We start from the raw sequence: 23,955 nt of genomic DNA, 5'->3' as shown, positions 1-23,955 counted from the left end.
TAGTAATTTCCATATTTAGAAGAGATATAGGTGCGTGCGCTTCGAGTTGACAACAAGTAATGAGCGCGCTCTGTCTGGGGCCCAAGATGGCCGCCTCCTGACCTTGAACTCTGATGGCTTCTCCCGATTGGACGGCGCTAGTGTCGTAATCAGCCAAATACGCGGGAGGCCTCCTTATTCGTTGGGGCCGTGATGCATTCCCAGCCTCGGTATTACTAGTCTGGGCTCCCGTATTTTCCGTGGTTCTTTCCTCCTCGGTTGTCAATTCGCCGCCAGGGTCGGGGTCAGCCATCGAGTTAGGGTTGCGTTCCCCTGGGGGGACCAAGGAATCTTCGCTGGGAAATCGAAGTGCTTCTGACCTTCCTGGCGACTGGGGTATTCGTAACTCCGTTAGTCGGCTAGGCAGGAGTGGTTCTGGAATAGCGGCCTCCGGATTATGGTTTCCTCGTGAGATTCGTCTTCGGGGTTGACCCCTCATGTTAGGACGTCGAGCAGGCTCGACTTCAACTGGGGCTCGTCCTTGTTGCACCGGACTGGGGCGACAGAGTCTTAACCTTCCCTCAGCTTGAATGGATCGCTGTCCATACCTCTCTATTTCGTAAGTATGATTTTCTTGACTCTTTAATACGCGATAGGGTCCCACGTACTTGGCCGCTAGCTTCGGGTTTTCCCCTCTTCTCCGCCGCTTGCTTAGTAACCACACGAGGTCACCCTCATTGAATAGCGGAGGCTCCCTCACATCAGTTGACACAATTTCCTTCTGTCTATCTCGGAGGAGAGTGTGGGCTTGCATCAACCGGTCGTGGACAGTCTGAACATACTCATGTATGCTTGTAAATGATTCCAGCCTGTTTCCGTACAGCAACTGGTCAGGAAGACGTAGCTCTCGACCCAACATCAGATAATTGGGTGTTTCTTTAGTGGCGGAGTGTGGTAACCCTCGCAGCGTCCGCATGATTTGTGGCAGTAACTGATCCCAATCTTCCTGTCCTCTGCCCAGTAAGAGGGCTCGTAGGGAGTCACCCAATACACGATTGTTTCTCTCAACCACACCATTCCCTTCGGGGTGGTACGGAGTGGTCCGAGATTTATCGACTCCCCACAAGTCACATAACTCCTGGAATAAAGAGGACTCGAATTGGCTCCCCTGGTCGGTGTGGATAACTTCGGGTAGACCGAAGTAGCTAAATATCCTCTCGTCCAGGGCCTGAGCTACCGTTGGGGCCGTAGCGTCGGGGATGGCTAAGGCATCTGACCACCGAGTGAAATGATCAGTGAGCACCAACACCCAGCTATTTCCTCGAGGGGTCTGAGGTAGGGGTCCCACTAAGTCTACGGCTAGTCGTTGCCATGGCCTCCCGGCGTACAGCCGTTGTCTGTTCCCGGAGGTCCGGCCTTTTCCTGTTTTGGCCCTCTGGCAAACTTCGCAAGAGAGAACTGCCCTCCGGATATCTCCAGCCATACCCGGCCAATACCAGTCCAATTGGACGCGTTTCAAGGTCTTCTCCACCCCGCAGTGCGTTTGCTCGTGGGCTTTCCACAGGATTTCCTGTCTCAGCGTTTGCGGGCATACCACCACCACCCTTTCTCGCCCATTCTGGGTGAGATGAAGGGTCAATACACCCGACTCGTCGAGCTGGAGCTGGTGGAACATCCGGGCCAATCGCTGCAGCTCAGGGCTGCCTACTTGCAGCACGGCCTCTTCCACTCTCCTCCGGTTCCTGACGGCCTGGTAAATGACCCCTAGGTCGGTAGCGGCTCTCTGTTGTAATGCCCGCACTTCATCCAGTGAAGTCTGCACCACCGTCAACCGTTCTGGAACCTTTGGGACCGTGTTTTCACCAATTCCCTCAATGATTCTGGTTTCGCCTGTTACCTTGATGGCCTGTAACCGAGGATCCTGAGGCCTTCTGGGAGGGTCGTCCAACACTCCGGGTGACCCCGCACCGCCCGGCAGCCGTACTGAGACTGGACTAGCTGGTGTGGGAGTCGGGAGGCCGGGCCCTAAGGTAGGTCCGCTGCCAGGTAGTCGAGGCCATTCATCTTCATCCAACTGGCGGAGGTTGGGACTGGATGTTCCTGTGCCTCTTGGTGGCTGTACCGGACCCTGGTCCATGGGCACAGCAGTTTCCCAATTTGTTCCTGGGGTTACTAAAGAGTCGCACACTTGTGACCTCGTTGGCCCCTGATCCCGCTTCTCAATGGCAGCACACTGCCGGCAGTCGACGCACTGTCGTCGACTCAATCCATCGGCGTTCCCATGCTTAACGCCTTTTCGATGGATAATTCGGTACTTGTGCTCGGCCAGGCTCTCCAGCCACCGGGCCACCTGGCAAGAGGGTTCCTTTCTCCGGTGCAGCCAAACCAAGGAGGCATGATCTGTCCGGATGGTAAACTCTCTGCCATATAGGTAGGGCCGGAAATGCCGGACAGCCAGCACAACTGCCAGCAACTCTCTTCTGGTTACGCAGTAATTGCGTTCGGCGGAGGAGAGGGTCTTGCTGTAGTAGGCTATGGGTCGCTCCTTGCCCTGCTGGACCTGGGATAACACAGCCCCGGTCCCTACGTTACTAGCGTCGGTATCTAGCACGTAGGGCAAGGAGGGATCGGGATATGCCAGTACTGGAGCGTGTGTCAGCTACCATTTGAGCCTAAGGAAAGCTTCCTGTTCCTCTTCTCCCCATTTCCAGGGGACCCCTTCGCTCGTCAACAAGGTGAGAGGTTTGGCGATCGAGGCGTAGTCAGGCACGTATCTGTGATAGTACCCAGTGGTACCCAAGTATGACCTTAACTGCGTCACATCCTGGGGTGCTGCCCATCCGCTTATGGCCTGAATCTTCTCAGGGTCGGTAGCCACTCCCGTGTCGCTGACTATGTGGCCCAGGTACTTGACTTGGGTCTGGAACAAACTGCATTTAGAGGGCTTTAGCTTCAGCCCGGCCTGTCGCAATCGCTCTAACACCTCTGCCAGCCTAGTGACATGACTAGAGAAGTCGGCTGACATGACGATGATGTCGTCTAGGTACAGCAGCAAGGTTTTCCAATGTAGCCCTTGGAGGACGCGCTCCATCAGCCGCTGGAAGGTAGCCGGGGCGGAGGTCAGTCCAAAGGGGAGCACCTTCCACCTCCACAACCCACTGCGTGTGGCGAACGCCGACCGCTCCTGGGCCTCCGCGGAGAGGGGTACCTGCCAGTATCCGCTCATCATGTCCAAGGTACTGAAGAACCTACTGCCAGACAAGGCGTCCAAGCTCTCGTCAATCCGGGGGAGGGGGTAGGCGTCCTGGCGAGTGACACTATTAAGTTTTCTATAGTCTACACACAATCGCCACGCCCCGTCCTTCTTCCTCACCAAGACCACCGGAGAGCTCCAGGCCCCGTGAGCGGGCTCAATCATGCCTTGCTTTTCCAGGGCCGAAACCTGTCGTTCGATTTCGGCTTCTTTCCCGTGTCCTACACGGTACGGGTGTTGACGGATGGGTTGTGCCTCTGGGAGGAGGGGGATCTCGTGTTGTACCAGGGTGGTACGCCCCATGTCTTCACTCCCTTGGCTGAATACATCCGCATAACGGATCAAAAGGTCTTCCATCCTTCGGTGCTCGGTAGGGGACGAGCAATGTGGTGCCGCCTGTTGGAGCAAGTCCAGCATGTGGGGAGGTACGTTGGAAACAGGAGGGGGAGTTTCTTTGGAAATCTCGGCTTCTCCCTTCGCTGTCCAGGGGACCCCTATTTCGTCCGGCCCGACTCCAGTGTATTGTCCCACGACCGTTCCTGCCGTCACGCTGACGGGATGGTCGGTGGGGTTCATACAACGGATGGCCACTCTCCCCTTCTCACCGGGTTGGTGTAAGCTGGCGGCCACCATATATCCGTTTTTTGTTCCCTCGATTAACCCGACTGGTTGATAGGAGGAGGACGTGAGACGTCCGGCAACCAGGACCTCGGTTCGAGGGGGAAGCGTTGTGGCTCGCATTATTTGAACGCTGCTTGTCAAAGGTCGACCCTCTCGGTCAGTGCAAGTCAACTTCTGTCCATTTAACACCAACGTGGGTTGCTGAAAGTTCATCTCACAGTGGTGGTCGACCAAGAAGGGCATGCCCAGGATGGCGTCCTTCTTCAGGGCACACACCACGAGAGATACAGTAACCTGGACACTCCTGACTCTGACCGGGAGAGTGATGAGTCCGTGAAACTGCAGCCGGGTACCATCTGCCATTCGTCCATAGTCCTCCCGAACCTCTAACTTGCTTTTGACATCTTTAGGTAATCGCTCAAAGACATGTCGTCCCAACAAATTAGAGGTGCATCCGGTGTCCACGAGGAATTGGACGGGCTGACCTCCGATGCGACCTGGCAAGAAATAGCTGCTATTATGCGGCTTCCATGATTCGTCTCCGTGAGTCCGTCTGGCTTTGCTCGTCCTCTGGGGGCCTTTTTTGGAAGGCCGAGACGGCTTGGGCCAGACGTACGTTTCGTCCTTGGCTTCTGAGGGTGGGAGACCTGCACACTCAGGTAGGGGTTGATATTGGTTATGCAAGGGGACCGGTGGCGAGCAGGGGGGAGCCTGTGTCGCCTAGTCCGTCGTGGCCGTTGCCACTGGCCTTGCAAGGGTATATTTGATCCACAGTCAGTACTTCCCCCTACTGCTGTGGATGGTAACCGTTTCCCGACCTCGTGACTTGAGGCGGTTGTCCTTGGGAGGCTTGGGGGCACCGGCGTTGGGTGTGCCCTGTCTGGCCGCAACCCCAACAATTTGGTCCCCTTTCTTCCACTCCCCGTTGTCCCAACAGCTTTCCTTCCCTCAGTCCATCCGCTAATCCCTTTATAGCCATCAGGACGTCGTTCAAGGTGGCTGATGGGGGATCCGAATGGACGGGGGCGACTGTAGCGGGGGTAACCTCCTCCTCCTCCACCGTCATTATTAGGGGTCGGGCGCCAGGCCGAGGAAGAGTGGGCTGGATTTGCAGGAACTCATTCCCCGCCTGCACTGCTTCCTCCAAGCTCTGGGCCTTCATTGCTAACAGGTGGCGTTGGAGGGGCGTATTTCCCAGGGTCAGAGAAAACGCATCCATGGCCATACTAGACTGGTAGGAGTCTGGAAGGTCAGCGTACGCTATCTTCACCAGACGCTCCATCTCTGTGGCATGTTCTTGGAGGCTCGTCTTTGGTTCCCTCTTGAGGTGGAGCCTACTCTTAGCCTCTCTCGGGGAGAGTCCGTACTTCGTGCGTAAAGCCGAGAAGATGGAGGCAGGCGAGTCCCCTCGACTACAGCTTCTGGCTCCCTCCTTCAGAGTCTCCCGCAGGTGGAGGAGCGTGGCCTTCTCACTCCACTCATTAGCTTCCGCAACCTCTTCGAACTGGGAGATGAATAACTCTACATCTTCACTCCCATCGAACTTCGGAGGCTTGAAGCTAGCTTCTCCTCTGGGTATTTGTAAGGCTCTAGTGATAGCCTCTGTCAGCTGCCCAATCTGGTCGACCTGCTGTAACTCGGCCTCAGCCAGATCTCTGGTAGCATTCCGTCGGCTGTTTGGCATGGTTACCAGGTTCGTCTTATAGGTCCTAATTACCGCAATTAGATCCCACCGCTGCCACCAGTGTGTTGGATCCTGCGACCAACACGTAGAGGCGACCTGGGTCGGCTTACTCTACCGGTCTGCATTCACTCTCCACAGGGGCTGTGTAAGTGTTGCCCGTTGACCAACACGCGGAGGCGACTAGGTCGGCTTACACCACCGGTCTACTACAACCACCTTACACGGGGAATTGTTCCCTGAGTGATATTATGCTCGTTCGACAAGGTCGACCTGAGGTCGACCGGGGTCGACAGTGTTTCTATACTCTACTCCCTAAGCACAGTCCGTAGACTGAGGCTTGGAGTAAGTAAGTGCTCAGTGTGATTCTGTTATTGCGCAAGGTAACAGAAGAGTGTGGGTCCAAATGCAAAGCATGTATTGAACGATTTAACTGAGCCGAAGCTCGGCCTTAAATACAATCAAATATGTAAATGAGGTGGCAAGGGCCAGCCTCCTCTAGGGGCGTGGCTACATAAAGGAAAAAGGGAACACAACTCTAACGACAATCAGAAAAAGGAGATGGTAACGCATGTTTCCATTACAGTTTAAAAATATAAATTATGCTGCAATTCTTACAATACAGTATAATTGTAAATTTTTCTCGAAAAGATGGAGATGTCAAAGTTTAATTCATAATGGCAGCGTATATCCCTCACCAATTCATAATGGCTGCGTATATCCCTCACCAAAGAATGGTTACATTGCAGAAATGTTACACCGCAGAAATGTTACACCGCAGAAATGTTACATCACAGAAATGTTACACTGCAGAAATGTTACACTGCAGAAATGTTACACCGCAGAAATGTTACACCGCAGAAATATTACACCGCAGAAATGTTACACCGCAGAAATATTACACCACAGAAATGTTACACTGCAGAAATATTACACTGCAGAAATGTTACACCACAGAAATATTACACCGCAGAAATGTTACACCGCAGAAATATTACACTGCTAGTTAGTGCTGGGCACGGGTAGTAATACTCGTTGAACTCGCGGGTTTATCTTCTCTCGAGTATCGGGTAATAGAGATTTCGGGTATTCCGGTCCTTCGGGTTCGGGTTTTGACTTTCAAGTTCGGGTTTTGGAACACGGATCCGTCGAGTAGTGTTAACAGAAACTCGGTCTATTGCACCCTGCGCTCTTAGTCTGGGGCCACAGGGCATTTCTGTGTCATTTTTGCTAAGGAGGCACGGCAATGGGGTTTAACGAGTCTTTAATTTAATAGATAGAATAAAACATATCATACCTTATTTACTAGAAATTCCACTGTCATACAGCCCACGACCAAAGAGATGGCCAGAGATATTGGCAAAAAAAATAAAGGGTACTGATGATTGAGAAATGCAATATTAGCAATCAAATGGCTCTGCAGTGCAATAGGATAACTGCAATGGTAGCTGTAATGTACTGGGTGTGGGTGTTATTATATACAACAACAAGCAATAATGAATGGAAAAGATGTTTATATTTTCCCCCTGCAATAGGAGAAATGCAATATTGGCCAATATTAGAAGTAAAATGCACTGATATTCTTAGAATAATCAATTTTATTAATATAGTAATAATAGAAAAACAATACAGTACACAATTTTGTTTACATTTCAAAACGTCATAGGTAGCAATATCGAGAAGTTGTGGTATTTATATAGGTTTTTAGAAAATTTATTTAAAAAGTGTTTGGTCATGACAAACAACAACAATGAAAGGAAAATATTACACGTTTATATCTCTCCCTTGCAATAGGAGAAATGCAATGTTGGCCAATATTATAAGTAAAATGCACTGATATTATTAAAATAACCAATATTGTTAATATAGTAATACAGCAATAATAGAAAACCTATGAGCGTTCATGCGTCTCGAAGATTTCTGCAAACTGCAGCAAAATAAAAGCTGTTATAAAAGTGTTATAAAGCTGTAGGCCTAATTTACTGTAATGTATGTAATTCAACAACAATAAAGAAATATGTTTATTATAACTCTGAAATGCAAAATTAGAAGTAAAATGGCAAGCTACTGTGTACTATACACAGTTTGAAAGTTGGTTGCGTTGAATGTAGAATGGTTTTGATAAGCGATCTTTAACAGAAAGCGAGTAAGAGCATTCATGCGTATAAAACTGTAGCAAAATAAAAAATGTTCTCGTCATGAAGGGGCGTTGTAGTTCGGCCCTAGCTTGTACATAAGTTGTAAAGAATTTCGGCTAACGTTTCAAATAATGAAACCTTCGGTGATTGGACAAAAAACCCAGGCTGATAAACTGTGTACCACAATTTCGTACCTGTAAATCGGTCTACGCCTCAAACGGTCTACGTTTATTACAGAAACCTTCGAACAAATTCAATTACAAGTGAAAAATGCCATAGACTGATGAAATGAGCACGGTTTTCTCGTGAAATGCGCACTGCTAAATAGTTCTACAATCGGTCGCACGGCTTTATTGGCGTTTCAATTTTTGGTCTTAACTTTTATTAAACCGAGCTTTTCAAGCTTTTTGTGGCAATTTTCGTTCAAATTAATCTGTCTATTTGTGTATAATCCGATCAGATGGGTAAGTTTTAAGATATTATCGTAGGTTTACAAAGACTTGGTAACATATTTAAATAGGTTTAAATGTGTTTTGTATCGTTTTTATACTTTAACGACTTTAAATTCCGATGCTTAAATTTTTTGATGAAATTTCTTGACGAGGGTTCGTCTCATTGTTGATGAATAATTTTCGTAAGTTGTGTGCACATGCATTTATCATAAAACTCTCACACTTCCGCTCCGCTCGTGTGGTCGTGGGACTATACCTACTAAAAATATTGTAGTCAAGCAGTGATTGCTTGTCATTAAAAGGTGAGAAGAAATACATCAAATTTTATTTGCGCAATTAGCCAAATCGGCTTCGTAAACAAACCTATGCCTTTTTAATACTGCGGGCGTGGGTTCGCTATCACCGATAACACATAGGTCCTTAGTCTGTTTCCGCTATCGCCTTGTTAGAAACTGCCAGCATCGTTGGTAGTAGCAGTGAAAATATAATAACTCTGTTTAAATTGATTACCACAGCTAGCTATTATGGATTACATAATTCATTATAACCAAGTTTTACTAAGCCAACAAGCCTTACTAACGGAAAAAGCCGATAATGTAAAGTTTTTTTATGAGATTTGGAGCACCATCTACAAAAAGTCAGAGAGGTCCATAAAACATGCTTAAGTATTAAGCTACCATAGACCCTATCTTCTGCCACTTGTTAACACGAAAATGCCTTGTGGCCCCAGACTATCTTGACTGTTTAACAATCCACCTGTTAACGCTGCGAGTACGAACGTCAGTCGATAAAAACTGTGAAAAATGATAAATAAATTGGAAAAAAATATAATTGCTTTGTAAATTTGAAGATATCTGTTTAGAAAATTTAAACATAAAATCCATATCAACAAACCCGATACCCGAAAAACCCGTAGGCAAAGAAATACCCGAGCCTAGCACTACTAGCTACCCGATACTCGAAAAACCCGAACAGAAGGGGGCGGGTCTAAACCCGTTGACCAAGAAAGAAGTACTCGTGCCCAGCACTACTGCTAGTGTACCACAAGCTGTGTTACCACAAGACAAAGGATTTGCCAAATTGTCCTTCAAAAAGAATAATAGATGCGTGCTAAAACAGAGAACATAAAAATTGCCTTCTCTAAACACACACAATTCCTCCACCTTTTAAAAAGGTTTCTACCGTTTCCACCGAAAGGGTTTCCGTATGTTTTCTAACTAAAACGCTTTAAAAAAATTTCTTCAACGCTACTAACTATGTGGCCGTCATTCAATTGAAATACGCAGCTTGAAAGGAGCAAGTTTAAGGTTCAATAGCACCATCTTATTCCATTCCACTAGCTCTTAATACTTATGCACGGAAATCATACTCTCTTCTTTACATGAGTAATTGTTCTATCTTCTCTGATAACAAACTTACGTGTTATGGAGATTTCGTACAAAACAGTAATGGGCGCTAAAGAGGGATCGTTCAATCATCTTCACAGGAGAAGTCTGAAAAACAATTCATAGTATATCAAAGGGTGAGAGCTGAATCCAATTTATTAGCAAGATTTCTGCTATTCCTGTAAAATTGATAAAAAAGGAGATGTAATAATCATACAGAAAATTTTATATTGAGAGGATAACTTCACAAAACTATTTTTCCCTGGCATGTATTATTAAAGCATTTACATGTACATCTAGTGCACGGGAAAGTCTAGGATTAAAAATCACGGACTAAATTTTCACACTTGTCAAGCACTACTACACACTTTAAAATAAAGCCCAAACTTGGGATTCACCATGAGTGTTTTTGCAAGAATTAATCAGTGGATGGTAGAGATGATTAGGAGACAATTACAGATGAGTAACCACCAGCAGAGCACAAGAGCACCAGAGCACAAACTATGAGTGATCATCCACCTTTACAAGCAAAAGAAGACTTAGAAAGATTGCTGAGGAGGCAGGGTGTCCAGAGAATAAGTAATATAACAACAATCATATACATGTAGTTATTGCAACAGTTCCAAAGTCAGCAAAGATTATTATTCATTTGACTTTTTGTTTCCTTTTCAACAAACTTATTTAAATGTGTTACGAAATTAGAACATAAAAAATTCTCCCATTTTCGGCAGTAATAAAAACAAGAAAACAGCCATTTTTCAAATATGTATATTACAATTGCCTTCAAAATTTTAAGATTCTAATGGTCTAATTTAAATGGTATTTAAAGGTCATTTAAATAAATATTAAAAGAACTTTTAAATAACTCCTTTAATATTTATTGGCACAAAAAGCGTACCAATATAACCAGAACGCACACAAACATGAAGAATATAGTTGTACATATGGTTGTTGATATTCTCATGTCACAGCCTTAAAAATAACTAAAGACATTTGCTGACATCTATATCATATATAACAAACAACAGGTAAAATAGCTATAAGAAAGTTCTAGAAAGATTATTCATTTTATTCTGTTCAATAACATTAACAGTATGGTGGTCGCTTGTAAACCAACACTTGAGAACTGCCTCAAAATGAGGAATATCAAGCTATAAATACCACAGTGTGCTACTTAGGCTAATAACCAGAATATTATCAAAGCATTTATTATTCGAAGCACTGATGAAAGTTTACTATCAGAATATGTCTAGGAAACAAAATCAGTGATACAGGATGAGGTCGTCTCTGGCCATTTCATTCAAGTTCACCTACTAAATCTGCCCACCTACTAAATCTGCCCACCTACTAAATCTGCCCACCTACTAAATCTGCCCACCTACTAAATCTGCCCACCTACTAAATCTGCAAACAAACACAGTAAATCACTAATTTTAAAGTCGCCAACTAAAATGCTGCAAATAAATCTCATTTAAATTACTACAAACAAATATTATTTATTATTCCTTCAAGATGTCCCCAAGTATGCTTAATTTTCTTTTTTGTAAGATGACATGAGGTTTAAATATATGTCTTTCGCAGCTGGTACACACTATATCACACGCAGTGTATCAGTGTATCATGCACAACAGTTCGCGCTAGTGCTGGGCACGAGTACTTTTTGGCCAAGGAGTTTAGACTCCATCCCCTTCCGTTCGAGTTTTGAGTACCGGGTTGCTGGTAGTGCTTGGCACGAGTACTTTTTGGGCGACAAGTTTGTTGATACGGGTTTTATGTCTAAAATTTCCAAACATCAGACATACCTTAAAATTTACAATGCAATTATAATTCTATTCAATTTATTTATTATGTTTTACTATTTTCTATCGACCGATATTCATGCTCGCATCGTTAACAGGCAGGTTGTTAAACAGTGCTTAGAGCTCATTAGACCAAGTTTTGTCCACTCTACTCAACGGATTCGTGAAAATTTAGTGACGGATTCGAAACCCAAACTCGCAAGTCAAAACCCGAACCCGCAAGATCGAAGTGCTCAAAATTTCTATTACCTGAGACTCAAGAGAAGATAAACCCGCGAGTGCAACGAGTTTCATTACCCGTGCCCAGCACTAGTCTGTGCAATGAGCGACACTTTGGCTATGGTGATTGGCTGTTGCAGAGTGCTCAAACTATACTTTTCTTAATATTAGTTGCTGCGGTACTAGTATTTTATCGTTTCAGAAACTTCATTGTATGCTAAGAACGCCATGCCACAGACTATCTAAATGCAGATGGATTTGTGATAGTCTGAACAATGTTATAGCAGAGCATCTCTACTGTAAGATTTACTACTGATATACTGCAATACAATGTGTACCAGCCTCAACATATAACATATTTAGATATATATATAACATATATAGTATAAATATGTAGATATATATAACATAAATATTTAATAATATAATTATTTAGATGGATCAAATACATACTGCAAGCAAGCAATTATAAAACTAAGCCAAAGCAAACATATGCATGATGCAACTCAGAACTATGTAATATGCGGAAGGCATATAACAGTTGTAATGGCTACAATATACATTTCTAAGAACTCAGTCTCATACTTGTTGCTATAGTGTGGCTAACATCAACACACTCTACATTATAGCCTGTAAGATGTAAATTATTCAAACTGGTGATAAGGGAGAGCAGACCTGAGGCTCCATGTGATTCTTTAACATAGTCAGCTGTACGTAGGACTGAAATGCCATCGACCATCTCTTTGGGTCCTCGTACATCATTTCCTGTAGAATGCATCATGAATCAGCTTCAGACAAGGTGTGAGTTACAGTGAGCAATCAGCAGGGATACTGTCTACTCAAGACAGCTTGTGATAACAACAACAATAAAAATTGACTATAGTTGAAATTTAGGAATTGAAATGTAAAAAAACTACCACTACTAAATGTTTATACATAAACACAGTGATCTTTTAATACTCCACATTTCCCTTCGTGCATCATAGACTGTCAACTATATTTATAGCATGTATGACAGGAAGAAGGAGAGCGGGGTCAGCATAAATTCCCTCGTAGTTGAAACAATTAAAAAAGCAAGCCATTAGCTTATGTTCCGCTCAAACTAAAAAGGAGATCAGGAACATAGACATTGCCGAACGACCTTGTTTTTTCTCAAATGCTACATGGGTGAAGGCAATTAACAAGAATAGTTTTAATCGCATGATTTCGCCTGAGCATTTTTCTTGTCGCTGAAAAACTGAACTAACAGACAGTTCGGTTAGACTGTTGTTTTAAATTTAAGGAGAGGGAGTGAACTCAATCTTTTAATCCCAGATTTTTTATTTTAACACAAACAGTTCACAACTTATAATTTCAACTTTATTTTTACAAAGCTAACTGGACACTCTAAACTGCGGTGAGGAATCATTTTAATCTAAAGAATGATTATATCTGCAGATATAAACAACCGACAGTATGATGTAGCCTGTGAACTGAATACACTAAATACAGTCAAACCTTGATTAACGATTACTTAATATACAAATTTGTCTACACATGACGTAAAACTCAAGCAAATATTTGACACACCAAAGAAATTTTTAACATTGCAGTTTCACAAGCAAAAATTAAAATAATAATTAAACGTGAAATGTATAAAACAAATAAGCATGATATCAGCTAAGATAGCTCGGACTTCAGCTAGTTAAAGATTAAGTTACACAGTGCTGATCCGGCACTTCGGTGATTACGTGTCTACAGTAAAGTAAAAATATGTTTTCAATAATTATCATTAATTATCAATTAATTATTGCTGTATTAATTTAATTTTTCATATTTAACTTAGATTTTACATAATACATTTGTTTCAATGCTATACGAAGTTAGCTTGAGTATTTATCATTAAGTTTTTGAGCCATGGAAAAATAAAACAATATACTCCGAAAAAAAACTTTGCCCAAACATATAAAATAAATTCAGAACAGAGTTGGAAGAGTTTGCACAGCTACAAGTACCAGAGCATTGTTGCCGTTGATATTCTGCCATTTGACCACAGGCTCGCTAAGGGCGGTAACATCTGAGCTTATTTCCTGCATAAAGTTCAAGAAAGTGGTCTTGCCAGCACCAATGTTGCCTTCGACCAGTACCTATGCAAGACCGAATGAAGTGGTAAGGTGCAAATAAATGTACTTCAGGATGGGAACAGATATTTTTTAACGTTATACAATGCAAACTAACTCATAAGGCCTATAATTAAAAAAGTTACATTCAATTTTCAATAAGTGAACAAAACTTTGGCATAAATTTTATTGTAAGAGAAAGCGAAAAACATTAAACAATTTTAAACAACAGAAAAAGCTTGAGGTTGCGTAGTCACTGTAGTGTGTAATAACCGACACTAAAGATACAGAGCAATCGTATTGGACTCATCAATCTGTCCAATTGTAGATGATTATTTCAGACGGCATCTAGCCACTAGTTCAAGCCACTATTGCTCATATTTCACTCGACATTTTTATCGAGTGCATTACCTCTCGTGGACAAAAAATAAAATCCACATTGATTATGATTGGTGTAGAATGAAGAGAAGTAGGCCATTGCTAACAAACAAACTTGAAACGAAATTAGTTCCTTTTGGTAGAATCTAATCCAAAAGCAATCTACCATAAAACCTTTATTTGAATGTCACACCTAATAGAACGTCACATCTAATAGAACGCCACTATAGAAGAATGGTTGAAAAATCGAGCACCACCCTTTAATTGAACGCCACCCTTATTTGCCCGCCACTTTGAGCCTCTCTGATCTTTACGAACCAATAATAAAAAGTGATCTGTAGAAAATTGTCTACAAAATAGTACTAATAATGACCCAGTTACAAAGATAACAATCAATTATTTTGTTATTGCAGCAGTGGTTGCCATGATTTTAGTGACAGTGTATCTGAGAAAAGCGATAATCCCACGATCAAACACAAGCGAAGCGATTGTTTGGGAGATTTATGATAAATGCATATGTGCACACAACTTACGAAAATTATTCATCAACACCGTCGCAAACCCTTGTGCCGAAATCTCATCAACAAATTTAACCATTTTTCAATAGAGTCGTTTAAGTATAATAACGATACAAAACACATATAAACCTATTTAAACATGTTACCAAGTCTTTGAAATTTGTCGACAATATCCTAAACCTTACCCATCTGATCGGATAATACAATTTGAGGATTATTTGTGGATTATAACCTTTGTCTAGACCAGTGGCTCTTAAAGGTTGACTTGCAACAAAATTCCAATTACAGCTATTTGGTATCAACAGGTTCACCATGTATTACTTTGTTGTGTTGTAGGTGCAGAATATGTGGAAATGTGATTACAAGCTCTTAAAAGCTCAAAAACGAACGGTTAACTGCAGCCATCACGAAAACGCTGTAGGTCGGAATCCCTTTCCAAACGGCTTAAATGGGACGTAGTTGAACACGATGGCTTCTGTTTACACTTTCATGCCACCTCATTCGTCGAAATATTTTTACAAATATGCTTCACGCAATCAATAAAGCCATGTCTATTGTCCTTACGTGACTATTTCATCATCATCATTGTGATGCTGTCACCTTGAGCACTGATATCTCAAAACCTACCATAAAGACTCGTTAATTTTTTAACCTTAGCTCGAAGGAGTGCATATAATCCTCTAATAAACATGACAAGCCTGTTAGTTACCTGTGGTAGTAAAAAAAATGCTGCAGAAATTGTTCACGCTATATGGCAGGAAGTATGGGTCACATGATCAGATTACGACTAGATGATTAGACCAAACTGAAGTGAAACTAAAGTAGCGAGCATCTATATTTGATAAGGGCTTTCCGGTAAAACCCGAAGTGTTTGTCAAAAACTAGTGTTATGAAACGTTTAATATTGAGCCTTTTATTTCACGTGATAACATCACGTGTCAAAACAATATCCACGTCAAGTTGAGTACGTCGTCGAAATTAAGGGACTCCAAACTACAGCGTTTTCGTGATGGCTGCGAATAACTTCGATTTTAGCTTCTACAAGCTTGTAATCATATTTCTACATATTTTGCACCTACAACACAGCAAAGTATGACATGGTGAATCCTTTGATACCAAATAATTGTAATGGGAATTTTGTTGCAAGTTAACCTTAAAGTTTGGGTTTTTAACCAGGGGGAATTCCCCCAAGGGGGAATCTTTATCATAACATCCGTGAGACACATTTATGAGATCTACAAGGCTAAGCATATGACACAAACCTTATAGGTAGAACTAAGTTTGCTGAGCTTAGACCTGCTCAAGTATGTCCTCTAGATGATATGCCTCATAATGTTTGTGCATGAGAATATTTTGATGTGCGTTTCTGTGCTAAGAACCATCTAGTGGTAGTGAGTTAGTGAATACCATTGTTTGTGATCATACTACCAAAAATTGTATGCACATGCTTGATACCCAGTGTAGTGATTGTAAGTCAATAAAAGATTTCCATTTAGTTATCGTAGACAATGTGGGCACGCAAGTAGTTTGGTTTTAGTGAGAAACAGCTGACAAAAAGATACAAAAAGACATGAAGACCCTGTAAGACATGACAAGGTAGATAAGCTATTTAACATTGCATATTTAAAAACATAAACGATAACAGCACCAGCTTGTGATAAAATCCCGCTTTTTGAGCTCATTTTTTTCGGCGTTCAGCCTATTAAACATCCTGTAACAAGCTACGAGCAATTTTAAATAGCTCATCTACCTTTCATAAAAAAGTGATATTATTTTGAAAGCTGAATTTAAATAATGGGTTTTAAGACACCCATCTCTATCATTCTAAATCGGACTAAACATCCCTAACTTCCGTTCCTAAAAAGCTAGGCTACGTCACATATTTATGGACGGAGCTTGTTGTGCCGATTGTGTTGTTTTCGAGACTGATATTGAAACGCCTTAAAAAAGCCTTCATGACATTGAAAATTAGTGGACCAATCTTTATTTTGAGTACAAAATCGGAATTAGCGTGTCTGGATTACCTAGAAAAAACGATAACAGTTGTACGTGGCAGTTAAAAGGGACACAGCTAATTCGCCATCTTATTTCAACAGGAACTTATAAAGTTGCACATGGTCGGGATAGCGAGGATGTGCAATTGGTGTGTCATAGCTTTTTAAGATTTGTCCAAGTCTAAATAAACGCGAACAGTATATTTTAATAGAAAACTCGGAACTCGTTAAATAGTTTTACTACTTTGTTTCTCCCAGTAAAACATACTGCTTTGTAAATACATGCTGCATTTTTTTACTTGATAGTTTTAGTAGAAACATGTATTTTTATTATTTTATTGTATATTGTCACTACAATGTATTACATAATCAATAACAATAGTATTATGCTCTTTTTCTTGTATAATTATGTGTGTTTGATAGTTACAATAAAAAACATGGACATAGTTCTTTAAGTAACTTGATATTTGTAAATCATTTTTCAGACATGTCCCATCATTCACATCTTCCAGGATAGCTGTTTGTGACATTTAATTAGGCAAAGCTAAAGACAAAGTTAATCAAACCACCTGCATATGTGGTCAATGTGCTTTGAAAATCTTATGCTTTAAAACTCGGCCAACTCACAGAAGTTTTACAAAGTTTAATACAAGGTACAAAAACAAAATTTTGTGAAGTTCCATCATTTACGCATGTTGCACTTCATAGCCCCGGAACTACTATTTTGAAAGCAGTAGACTTTATATTATCCGAAAGCCGATGAAATACTGCATCAATTAAATTCAAAGAATTTTATAATGGGAACAAACGCGTATGTGTAGTTGGCATCAAATAACTCAAAATGTCCCATCATTTATGAACACGCCCATTATACAGTAATGTACGTATGAGTTAAAGTTTCTTACCGTCAACTTTTTGCCCACTTTGGGGCATTGTGCAGATGAGCTACTGCTGGAGGAAACCTCACTGGCGCCTCCTGAAATTCAGTAATAAATGTGTTATATAACAGCAGAATTGGTTTACGTAGATAAACAAGAGCTTATTTATCTATCTCTTGTTTATTGGCTCCTCAGCTCAGGAGCAAATACTAAAGGTTGACTTGCACCAAAATTCACATTACAGTTATTTGGTATCAAAAGATTCACCATGTCTTACTCTGTTGTGTTGTAGGTGCCAAATATGTGGAAAAGTGATTACCAGCTCTTAAAAGCTCAAAAACGAAAAGCTGCCATAGATTGGAATCTCTCTATTTCTCTGACGTAGTCATGAAACTTATTTATTGTCTTGTCACGTGATGTTCTCACATGAATTAAAAGGCCAATAAAAAGCTCAATATAAAACTTATCGTAGCACTAGTTTATGACAAACACTTCGGGTTTCACAAAACACCCCATATCAAATATAGATGCTCACTACTTTACAGGTTTGTTTCGGCCTGGTCTAATCGGCAAGTCATAATCTGATCATGTGACCCAATACTTCACAAATAATTTTTGCAGCACTTTTCGATTATCACAGGTGACCAACAGGCTCGTCATGATTATCAGACAATGATATGTACTCCTTCAAGGTAAGGCTAAAAAATTAAATGAATTTTTACGGCAAGTTATAAGATATCACTGCTAAAAGTGACAGCATTTACAATGATGATAAAACAGACGTGTAAGAACAATAGACATGATTTTATTGAATGCGTGAAGTATATTTGTGAAAATACTTCGACGAATAAGGTTGCATGAAAGTGTAAACAGAAACCATCTAACAAAGCTACGTCACATTTGAGCCGTTTTGGAAAGAGAATCCAAACTACGGCGGTCTCGTGTGGCTGCGATTAACTGTTCGTTTTTGAGCTTTTAAGAGCTTGTAATCCCATTCCCACATATTTGGCACCTACAACACAACAGAGTAAGACATGGTGAATCTTTTGATATCAAATAACTGTAATGTGAATTTTGTTGCAAGTCAACCTTTAAAATATTCTTCCATTTTATTAGCCACAAAATTGCAGAGTTCCAATCACTCTTACCTATCGTGTCAGTTTCAATTAAACCACTCAATTATAATTTAGTAATCGATATTCCCTCCCTGCACTTCAATCACAAGATTTACCATACAGCTTTTTTTTAACCATTTGTACTTTGTTAACATACTTTATCAAATGAGGGACCCAAACTTCCCTTGCATACTCTAACAAAGGGCGACACAGGGTGGTGTAGGCCATGTATCTCACGTTCTTGAGTGCTAAAGATAACACTGTAGACGCTCCTATAAGATATTACGGATTATTTACATTGTAGGAACGCCTACTGTACAGTACTGTCTTTAATAATTCTAATCCCTGACAAGCACTAAATTTAATCTTATCGAGGTTTGCGTCCCAGGATAGATTGTTTGAAATTTCGATTCCTAAGTAACCAAAACTCTCAATAAAGGAGTCAATATGGCATCTTTTAGTATTAAAGGACATTATTTAATAGAGAAATGTATTAGATAAAACCTAACAAACTTCAGAGAAAGGAGCTAAGCCTTTGTGCAAAAGCTTTCGATGACTTGTTTGGTACAGGTAGTTAAAGAAATGCTGCATTTACCAAGTGATTGATAACAATTAACAGGGTGAATGCGTTTATCGATTATTTTCTCCGAGAGAATGGCACACGCTCAGACGTGTTCGGGCAAGTTGTGCAGTTTACCACGTGAAGGCGCGTCAAAAATAGTTGTGTTTCCTAGTCTAAAATGTGCTTTCGAATTCGTGGGCATACGTTTCCATGTATTAGTTGTTTACGTAAACAAACTCTGAGGCTAAATTTGGCATCGCAACAAAGAAAGCAAAACCTATGAAATAACTTTAATATTTGTGATTTGTTTACACTTACCAGTTGGCGAAAAGTTTGAAAAATCCATTTAGTAAAACATAAAAAACAGACTGATATAGTTGATCAAATTAGTGATGAATGGGTAAATGTTAGGCGTTGTTCCTACGCCCTTACAAGCTAGTCATCTATCAAAACGCGTATAAAGATTATGCAATTCAGCCTGGTGAAAGATGATTGATTAAAGCGTCAAAGTTATGGCCAATCACAGTTCAGAATAAATTGCTAGTATTCTGCCTTTTAACTTATCGGAAGTATTTCTAGTACACTGTACGTATGTACGTGTACGGTAAATCTTTCACGGTTAACGCGAGAGTCCGTAATCGACGAAGTAGCGAAGCCACTTAGCCTTTTAGTTGATTGTCAGGCTGCGCTCACATTTTGGTCGCAATATGAGGTTATAATATACAGCTAGTTATAAAAGATTATATAATTGATTCATTGTGAAATTAAATGTTATACAGTCATGATGAGTGTCTGCTATTTTGATTACTTTTATATGTTTGTTGTGTGGTATGCTATACATTACGAAGTTGCGCGTGGGATCTGCTTCAATCTAAAATTTCACAGAGGTCAACAAATGAGGACTAGCTCTTGATCTATTAATGTTGCACTCGTAAATTCGTTGCATATTTGTTATAGGTTAGGCACATTGTCATTCAAGTAAAATAATATTTAGCAAATATTTCGATGATCACGTCCACACTTATAAGAATCAGAATGGAGTTTTCTCACTAAGATCCTCAATACGAGGCAAAAAGCGTGAGAACTCATGTATTAATATGTCATAACTTTTTTTTTATATATATTCATGTATATTTACCTATTATTCTATAACAAAAATACAAAAGCCACAAGTATATACATTATTCAGTGCAACCTACGACCCCCCCCTCGGATATCCCTTATAGTACGAGGCCAAAAAGAGTTAAAAAGTGCGTTTGGTTTAATCGTTGGTACAAAAAGACCCGAAGGTTGACGTGTATCATATGAGTGTTTTGGTGCGTTATTGTATGTATCTCGTATAACCTCACTAGATTTTACTCTAAAAAACAAAGACACTTTTTTTCCTTCTCCCTGCTAATGAAACAATGTCTGTGTCTTCCCTTAGCTTTGAAAAACTAACCTGACCTCTCAATCTAAATATGAAGCGCAGTGCCTTGTTTTGCATTTTTTCCAATTTCTTTTGTCTCTAGGTATGGTTCCCAAACATGGCATCCGTATTCTAGTCCAGGTCTTATCAAGGTCTCATAGGCAACCTTTGTTGTTTTTGTGTCTGCAGTTTTTAACATTCTGCGCAACATGCCTAATAGTCTAGAGGCTTTGGCCTCTATGTTGTTTATGTGTCTATCCCATTTAAGGTTACAACTAAGTTCAATGCCTAGATATGGATGTGAATTTACATTTTTAAGCCTTACATTATGTAAGTAAAATTCCTGTTGAGAATTTGTTTCTCCCACAGAAAGCACTGAACATTTTGAGGAATTGAAAAACAACTGCCAATCACAGGCCCAAGATTGCAGTTTATTGAGGTCATTTTGTAAAACTAACGATTTTGCTCTAGTGTTGTACAGCAAAGCGTCATCCGCTAACAATCGACATTCGGAGGTAATTTGCGAAGGCAGGTCATTGATATATAACAAAAAGAGAAATGGACCCAAGACTGAACCTTGAGGCACACCAGACAAAATATCACACCAAGCAGACTCTTCTCGATCGATCACGACTACCTGCATGCGATTTCTGAGAAAGTTTTCAACCGAGTGGACAATCTGTGAATTTATGCCTAGTTTATATAATTTAAATATCATCTTCCTATGATTGACATAGTCAAACGCTTTGGAAAAATCAAAATTATGACATCTGTCTCTAGTCTTACCGATTGGCTTTATGTTCGCAACGTGCGCGGTAGTATGGTTTTAATAGATTGCAATGCTGAGGCAGAGTTTTATTTATTATAAAGTTTTTATTCTACTTGACTGACTCCCTAGTCTGTAGAATTGCAATTTCTGTAGATTTAAATGTATATGGCAAACTTAATTGTGACATCACTTTTTATCCTTCGTTTCCCCGTCAGTATCCATTTTCTGTTCTCTTTTTCTATGTTTCTCTTTTTGTTACATAGTTTGCATGTAAGCAATTGAGAGTTAGTAGTCTATAAGTCACTAGCATTTGGGAAGTCTTACTGAGATACAGAATGTTGGCTGTTGTTGTTAGTAGGCCTATGCAGTAGGGGAGGGTGAGGCACGTTGCAACAAAAAATTCATTTTTGGCTATAAAGTTTTACTAAAATATTGTAATATACACGTAATTTAAATAATCACGTAGAATGCAGAAATATTTTTTACATATGTATGCCAAATGCCAATTCTGCTGTTTTTATACTTTGGAAAATATCCAAATGTACCAATTGCATAATTGGTGTTTCAACGTGTCCTATTAGTGGGTACATTGAAACACCCTATGGGGCATGTTGAAAAGTCTTTGACTTTCATAATAAATTTTAGTTTTAGAATTGCGTTTTCTTGAAATTTATTTTCAGCCAAACAATTCAAATTTCCACTAATTATCTGAGCAAGAAAAACTTGAAAAGAGTTGGCTATGAACTTCAGAACACTGTGTACTACAATCACGACAAGCAAACTTCCACAGTACAACAAAACGTATATGCATGTTGTTCTAAAGATCAAACTTTTCTTTCTATATGTTAGCATTTGCAGTCATTGTATCAATATTGGCCAGAAATTTAGGGGTTCATCATGAACATTACCTTTTAGCTATGTCATCAAGGTTTGTATCAAACCGCAGCTTCAATGCTACTCGAGCTGTTCCCCCTATAAGAATAGAGGGCATGTTGCGACATGTTGCAACTTTCCCTTCTATTTTTATCATCAAAACGTGTTGCAACATGCTCCATACCCTTTGTGTTTCAACGTGCCCCAAGTGACACTGAGTAACCAAAATGTTCATACAAACTTAGGATGATGTAACATCATGAAGTTCGTGGGTGCATTGTGAAGAGAACATGTCTTTAGCTGCCTCCACTGACTTTCGTTAACATGGGATGATGTACAAAGAAAATATACAATTCTCTAAATTTGGATGTAAAATAAAAGGGCAAAAAATTACCAATAAATTTTACAAAATAATGGCTCACCTAAACTGCTCTTTTCATTTCATGCAATCAAGATATATCGTAAGATGACATAAAAAGCTCTTTAGTTGGTGAGGTAAGAAGTCAAAATGATGTAAACAAGCAAGAAATCAACAGCAATGCCATACTCTCCCCTATTGTCGATATTGTCACATATTCTCAACTGAGTTCTGTCAATAGCGTTGCTTTAGCATAGCTTGAGATGCATTAAGAAAAGGATTAGTTAGAAAAACTCATTGTTTTGAGAAGAGAAAGTTTTATTCTGTGTCATTTTGTCATTTTAAGATGGCGAACTTGCTAACTGAAATGATTTGACAAAGCTTCAACAACCCACTGTGTCATATTCAAGAGAAATAACAAATTCTTAATTTTATCTCTTAGCAGCAGACACTCCATAATCTAACCTGCTGTCGAGCAAAAGATGAAAAAAGTTTCATCATTTTTTGTCGTTAAAAATTCTCTGGCTTTGCACACACAACAAGCATGAAAATAATTATACGTGTACATATGTTAACAGCTGTTTCTAATTACATTTCAAAACGTAACCTGTTGGAACCTACCTCATTAGGCAATTTGCGTTCCAAAACTCCAAGTTATGAATCATGAAGCCACTAATATCCAAATAAGAGTTTTCAACACCAGGTTGTCAAACTGCTTTTCTGTTGTCCATTATATTTTTCAGGTTCTGTTTAGGATTTTTTTCATTTTTGTTTTACATTTTTTTAAAATATGATTTTTTGTTCATGCTCCTTTTCTATAATTCATAACGCAACAAATACCACTGCATCGTAGGGCAACTTAATAGACTCCAAAAGTTTCTGTGTGTCCTAGTTATTTGCACTTTATGATTGTTAATAGTGTGGTATACACCACTTATGTAATAAGTTAGCTCCAAATTTGTTGATTACTGAGTATCCACTTTTTACCATGTTGGAATTTTTAAGACACATTGAAAGCCTCATATAATATCGTTCATGCGATGGTTCAATGCAAATCTTTCAAAAAGTAGTAAAACATTCTTGTTGAAAGTATTTTAGCAAGGCTATCTGAAGGCATCTGTTTATGAAAGAACATTGTTATTTGAGGCAGACAATATATCAAATACAGTAATTCCTCGCTACTACACTGTTTAGCTTTCTAGGCTTCAGTACTTTTTGGAGTAAAAATAGTCATTCAAAAATGAAATAAAATCATAAAGAATTAACAAAGCTGACATATTAACTAACTAACATACAATAATCTCTCATGCTCATTCATAGTGAGATTCTTCTGTAAGTATAATTGTGATAGCAGTTGTCGCGATTCGCTTTTTCCTGTTAGGTTTTGTGAAGTCTAAAGGTGCAAATTGCTTGTGACAACCTTCATGCTTTTTAAATGCCCGTGATTCTCAAAATCGTCTATTGATTGTAAGAAAA

General features: G+C 40.4%; 1 protein-coding gene across 1 annotated transcript in view; it reads right to left on the bottom strand.

Moving 5' to 3' along the window:
- The window catches only part of LOC137408203 (deoxynucleoside kinase-like), a 28,396-nt gene extending 8,789 nt beyond the window's left edge, over positions 1-19,607 (bottom strand). The window contains exons 1-5 of the mRNA XM_068094608.1: positions 19,390-19,607; positions 17,422-17,492; positions 13,522-13,653; positions 12,203-12,292; positions 9,544-9,617 (exon numbers count right to left, since the gene is read on the bottom strand). Of these exons, the coding sequence (XP_067950709.1) occupies positions 9,544-9,617; positions 12,203-12,292; positions 13,522-13,653; positions 17,422-17,492; positions 19,390-19,417 (395 nt within the window). The 5' untranslated portion in view covers positions 19,418-19,607. The remainder of the gene's footprint in view (positions 1-9,543; positions 9,618-12,202; positions 12,293-13,521; positions 13,654-17,421; positions 17,493-19,389) is intronic.
- Positions 19,608-23,955: the final 4,348 nt, after the last annotated feature.

Source organism: Watersipora subatra, chromosome 11 (assembly GCF_963576615.1).
Source record: "Watersipora subatra chromosome 11, tzWatSuba1.1, whole genome shotgun sequence".
In the NCBI taxonomy this organism is placed as follows: Eukaryota; Metazoa; Bryozoa; class Gymnolaemata; order Cheilostomatida; family Watersiporidae; genus Watersipora; species Watersipora subatra.
The sequence above is the reverse complement of the archived record's forward strand: the minus strand, read 5'-3'. Positions and strand labels throughout refer to the sequence as shown.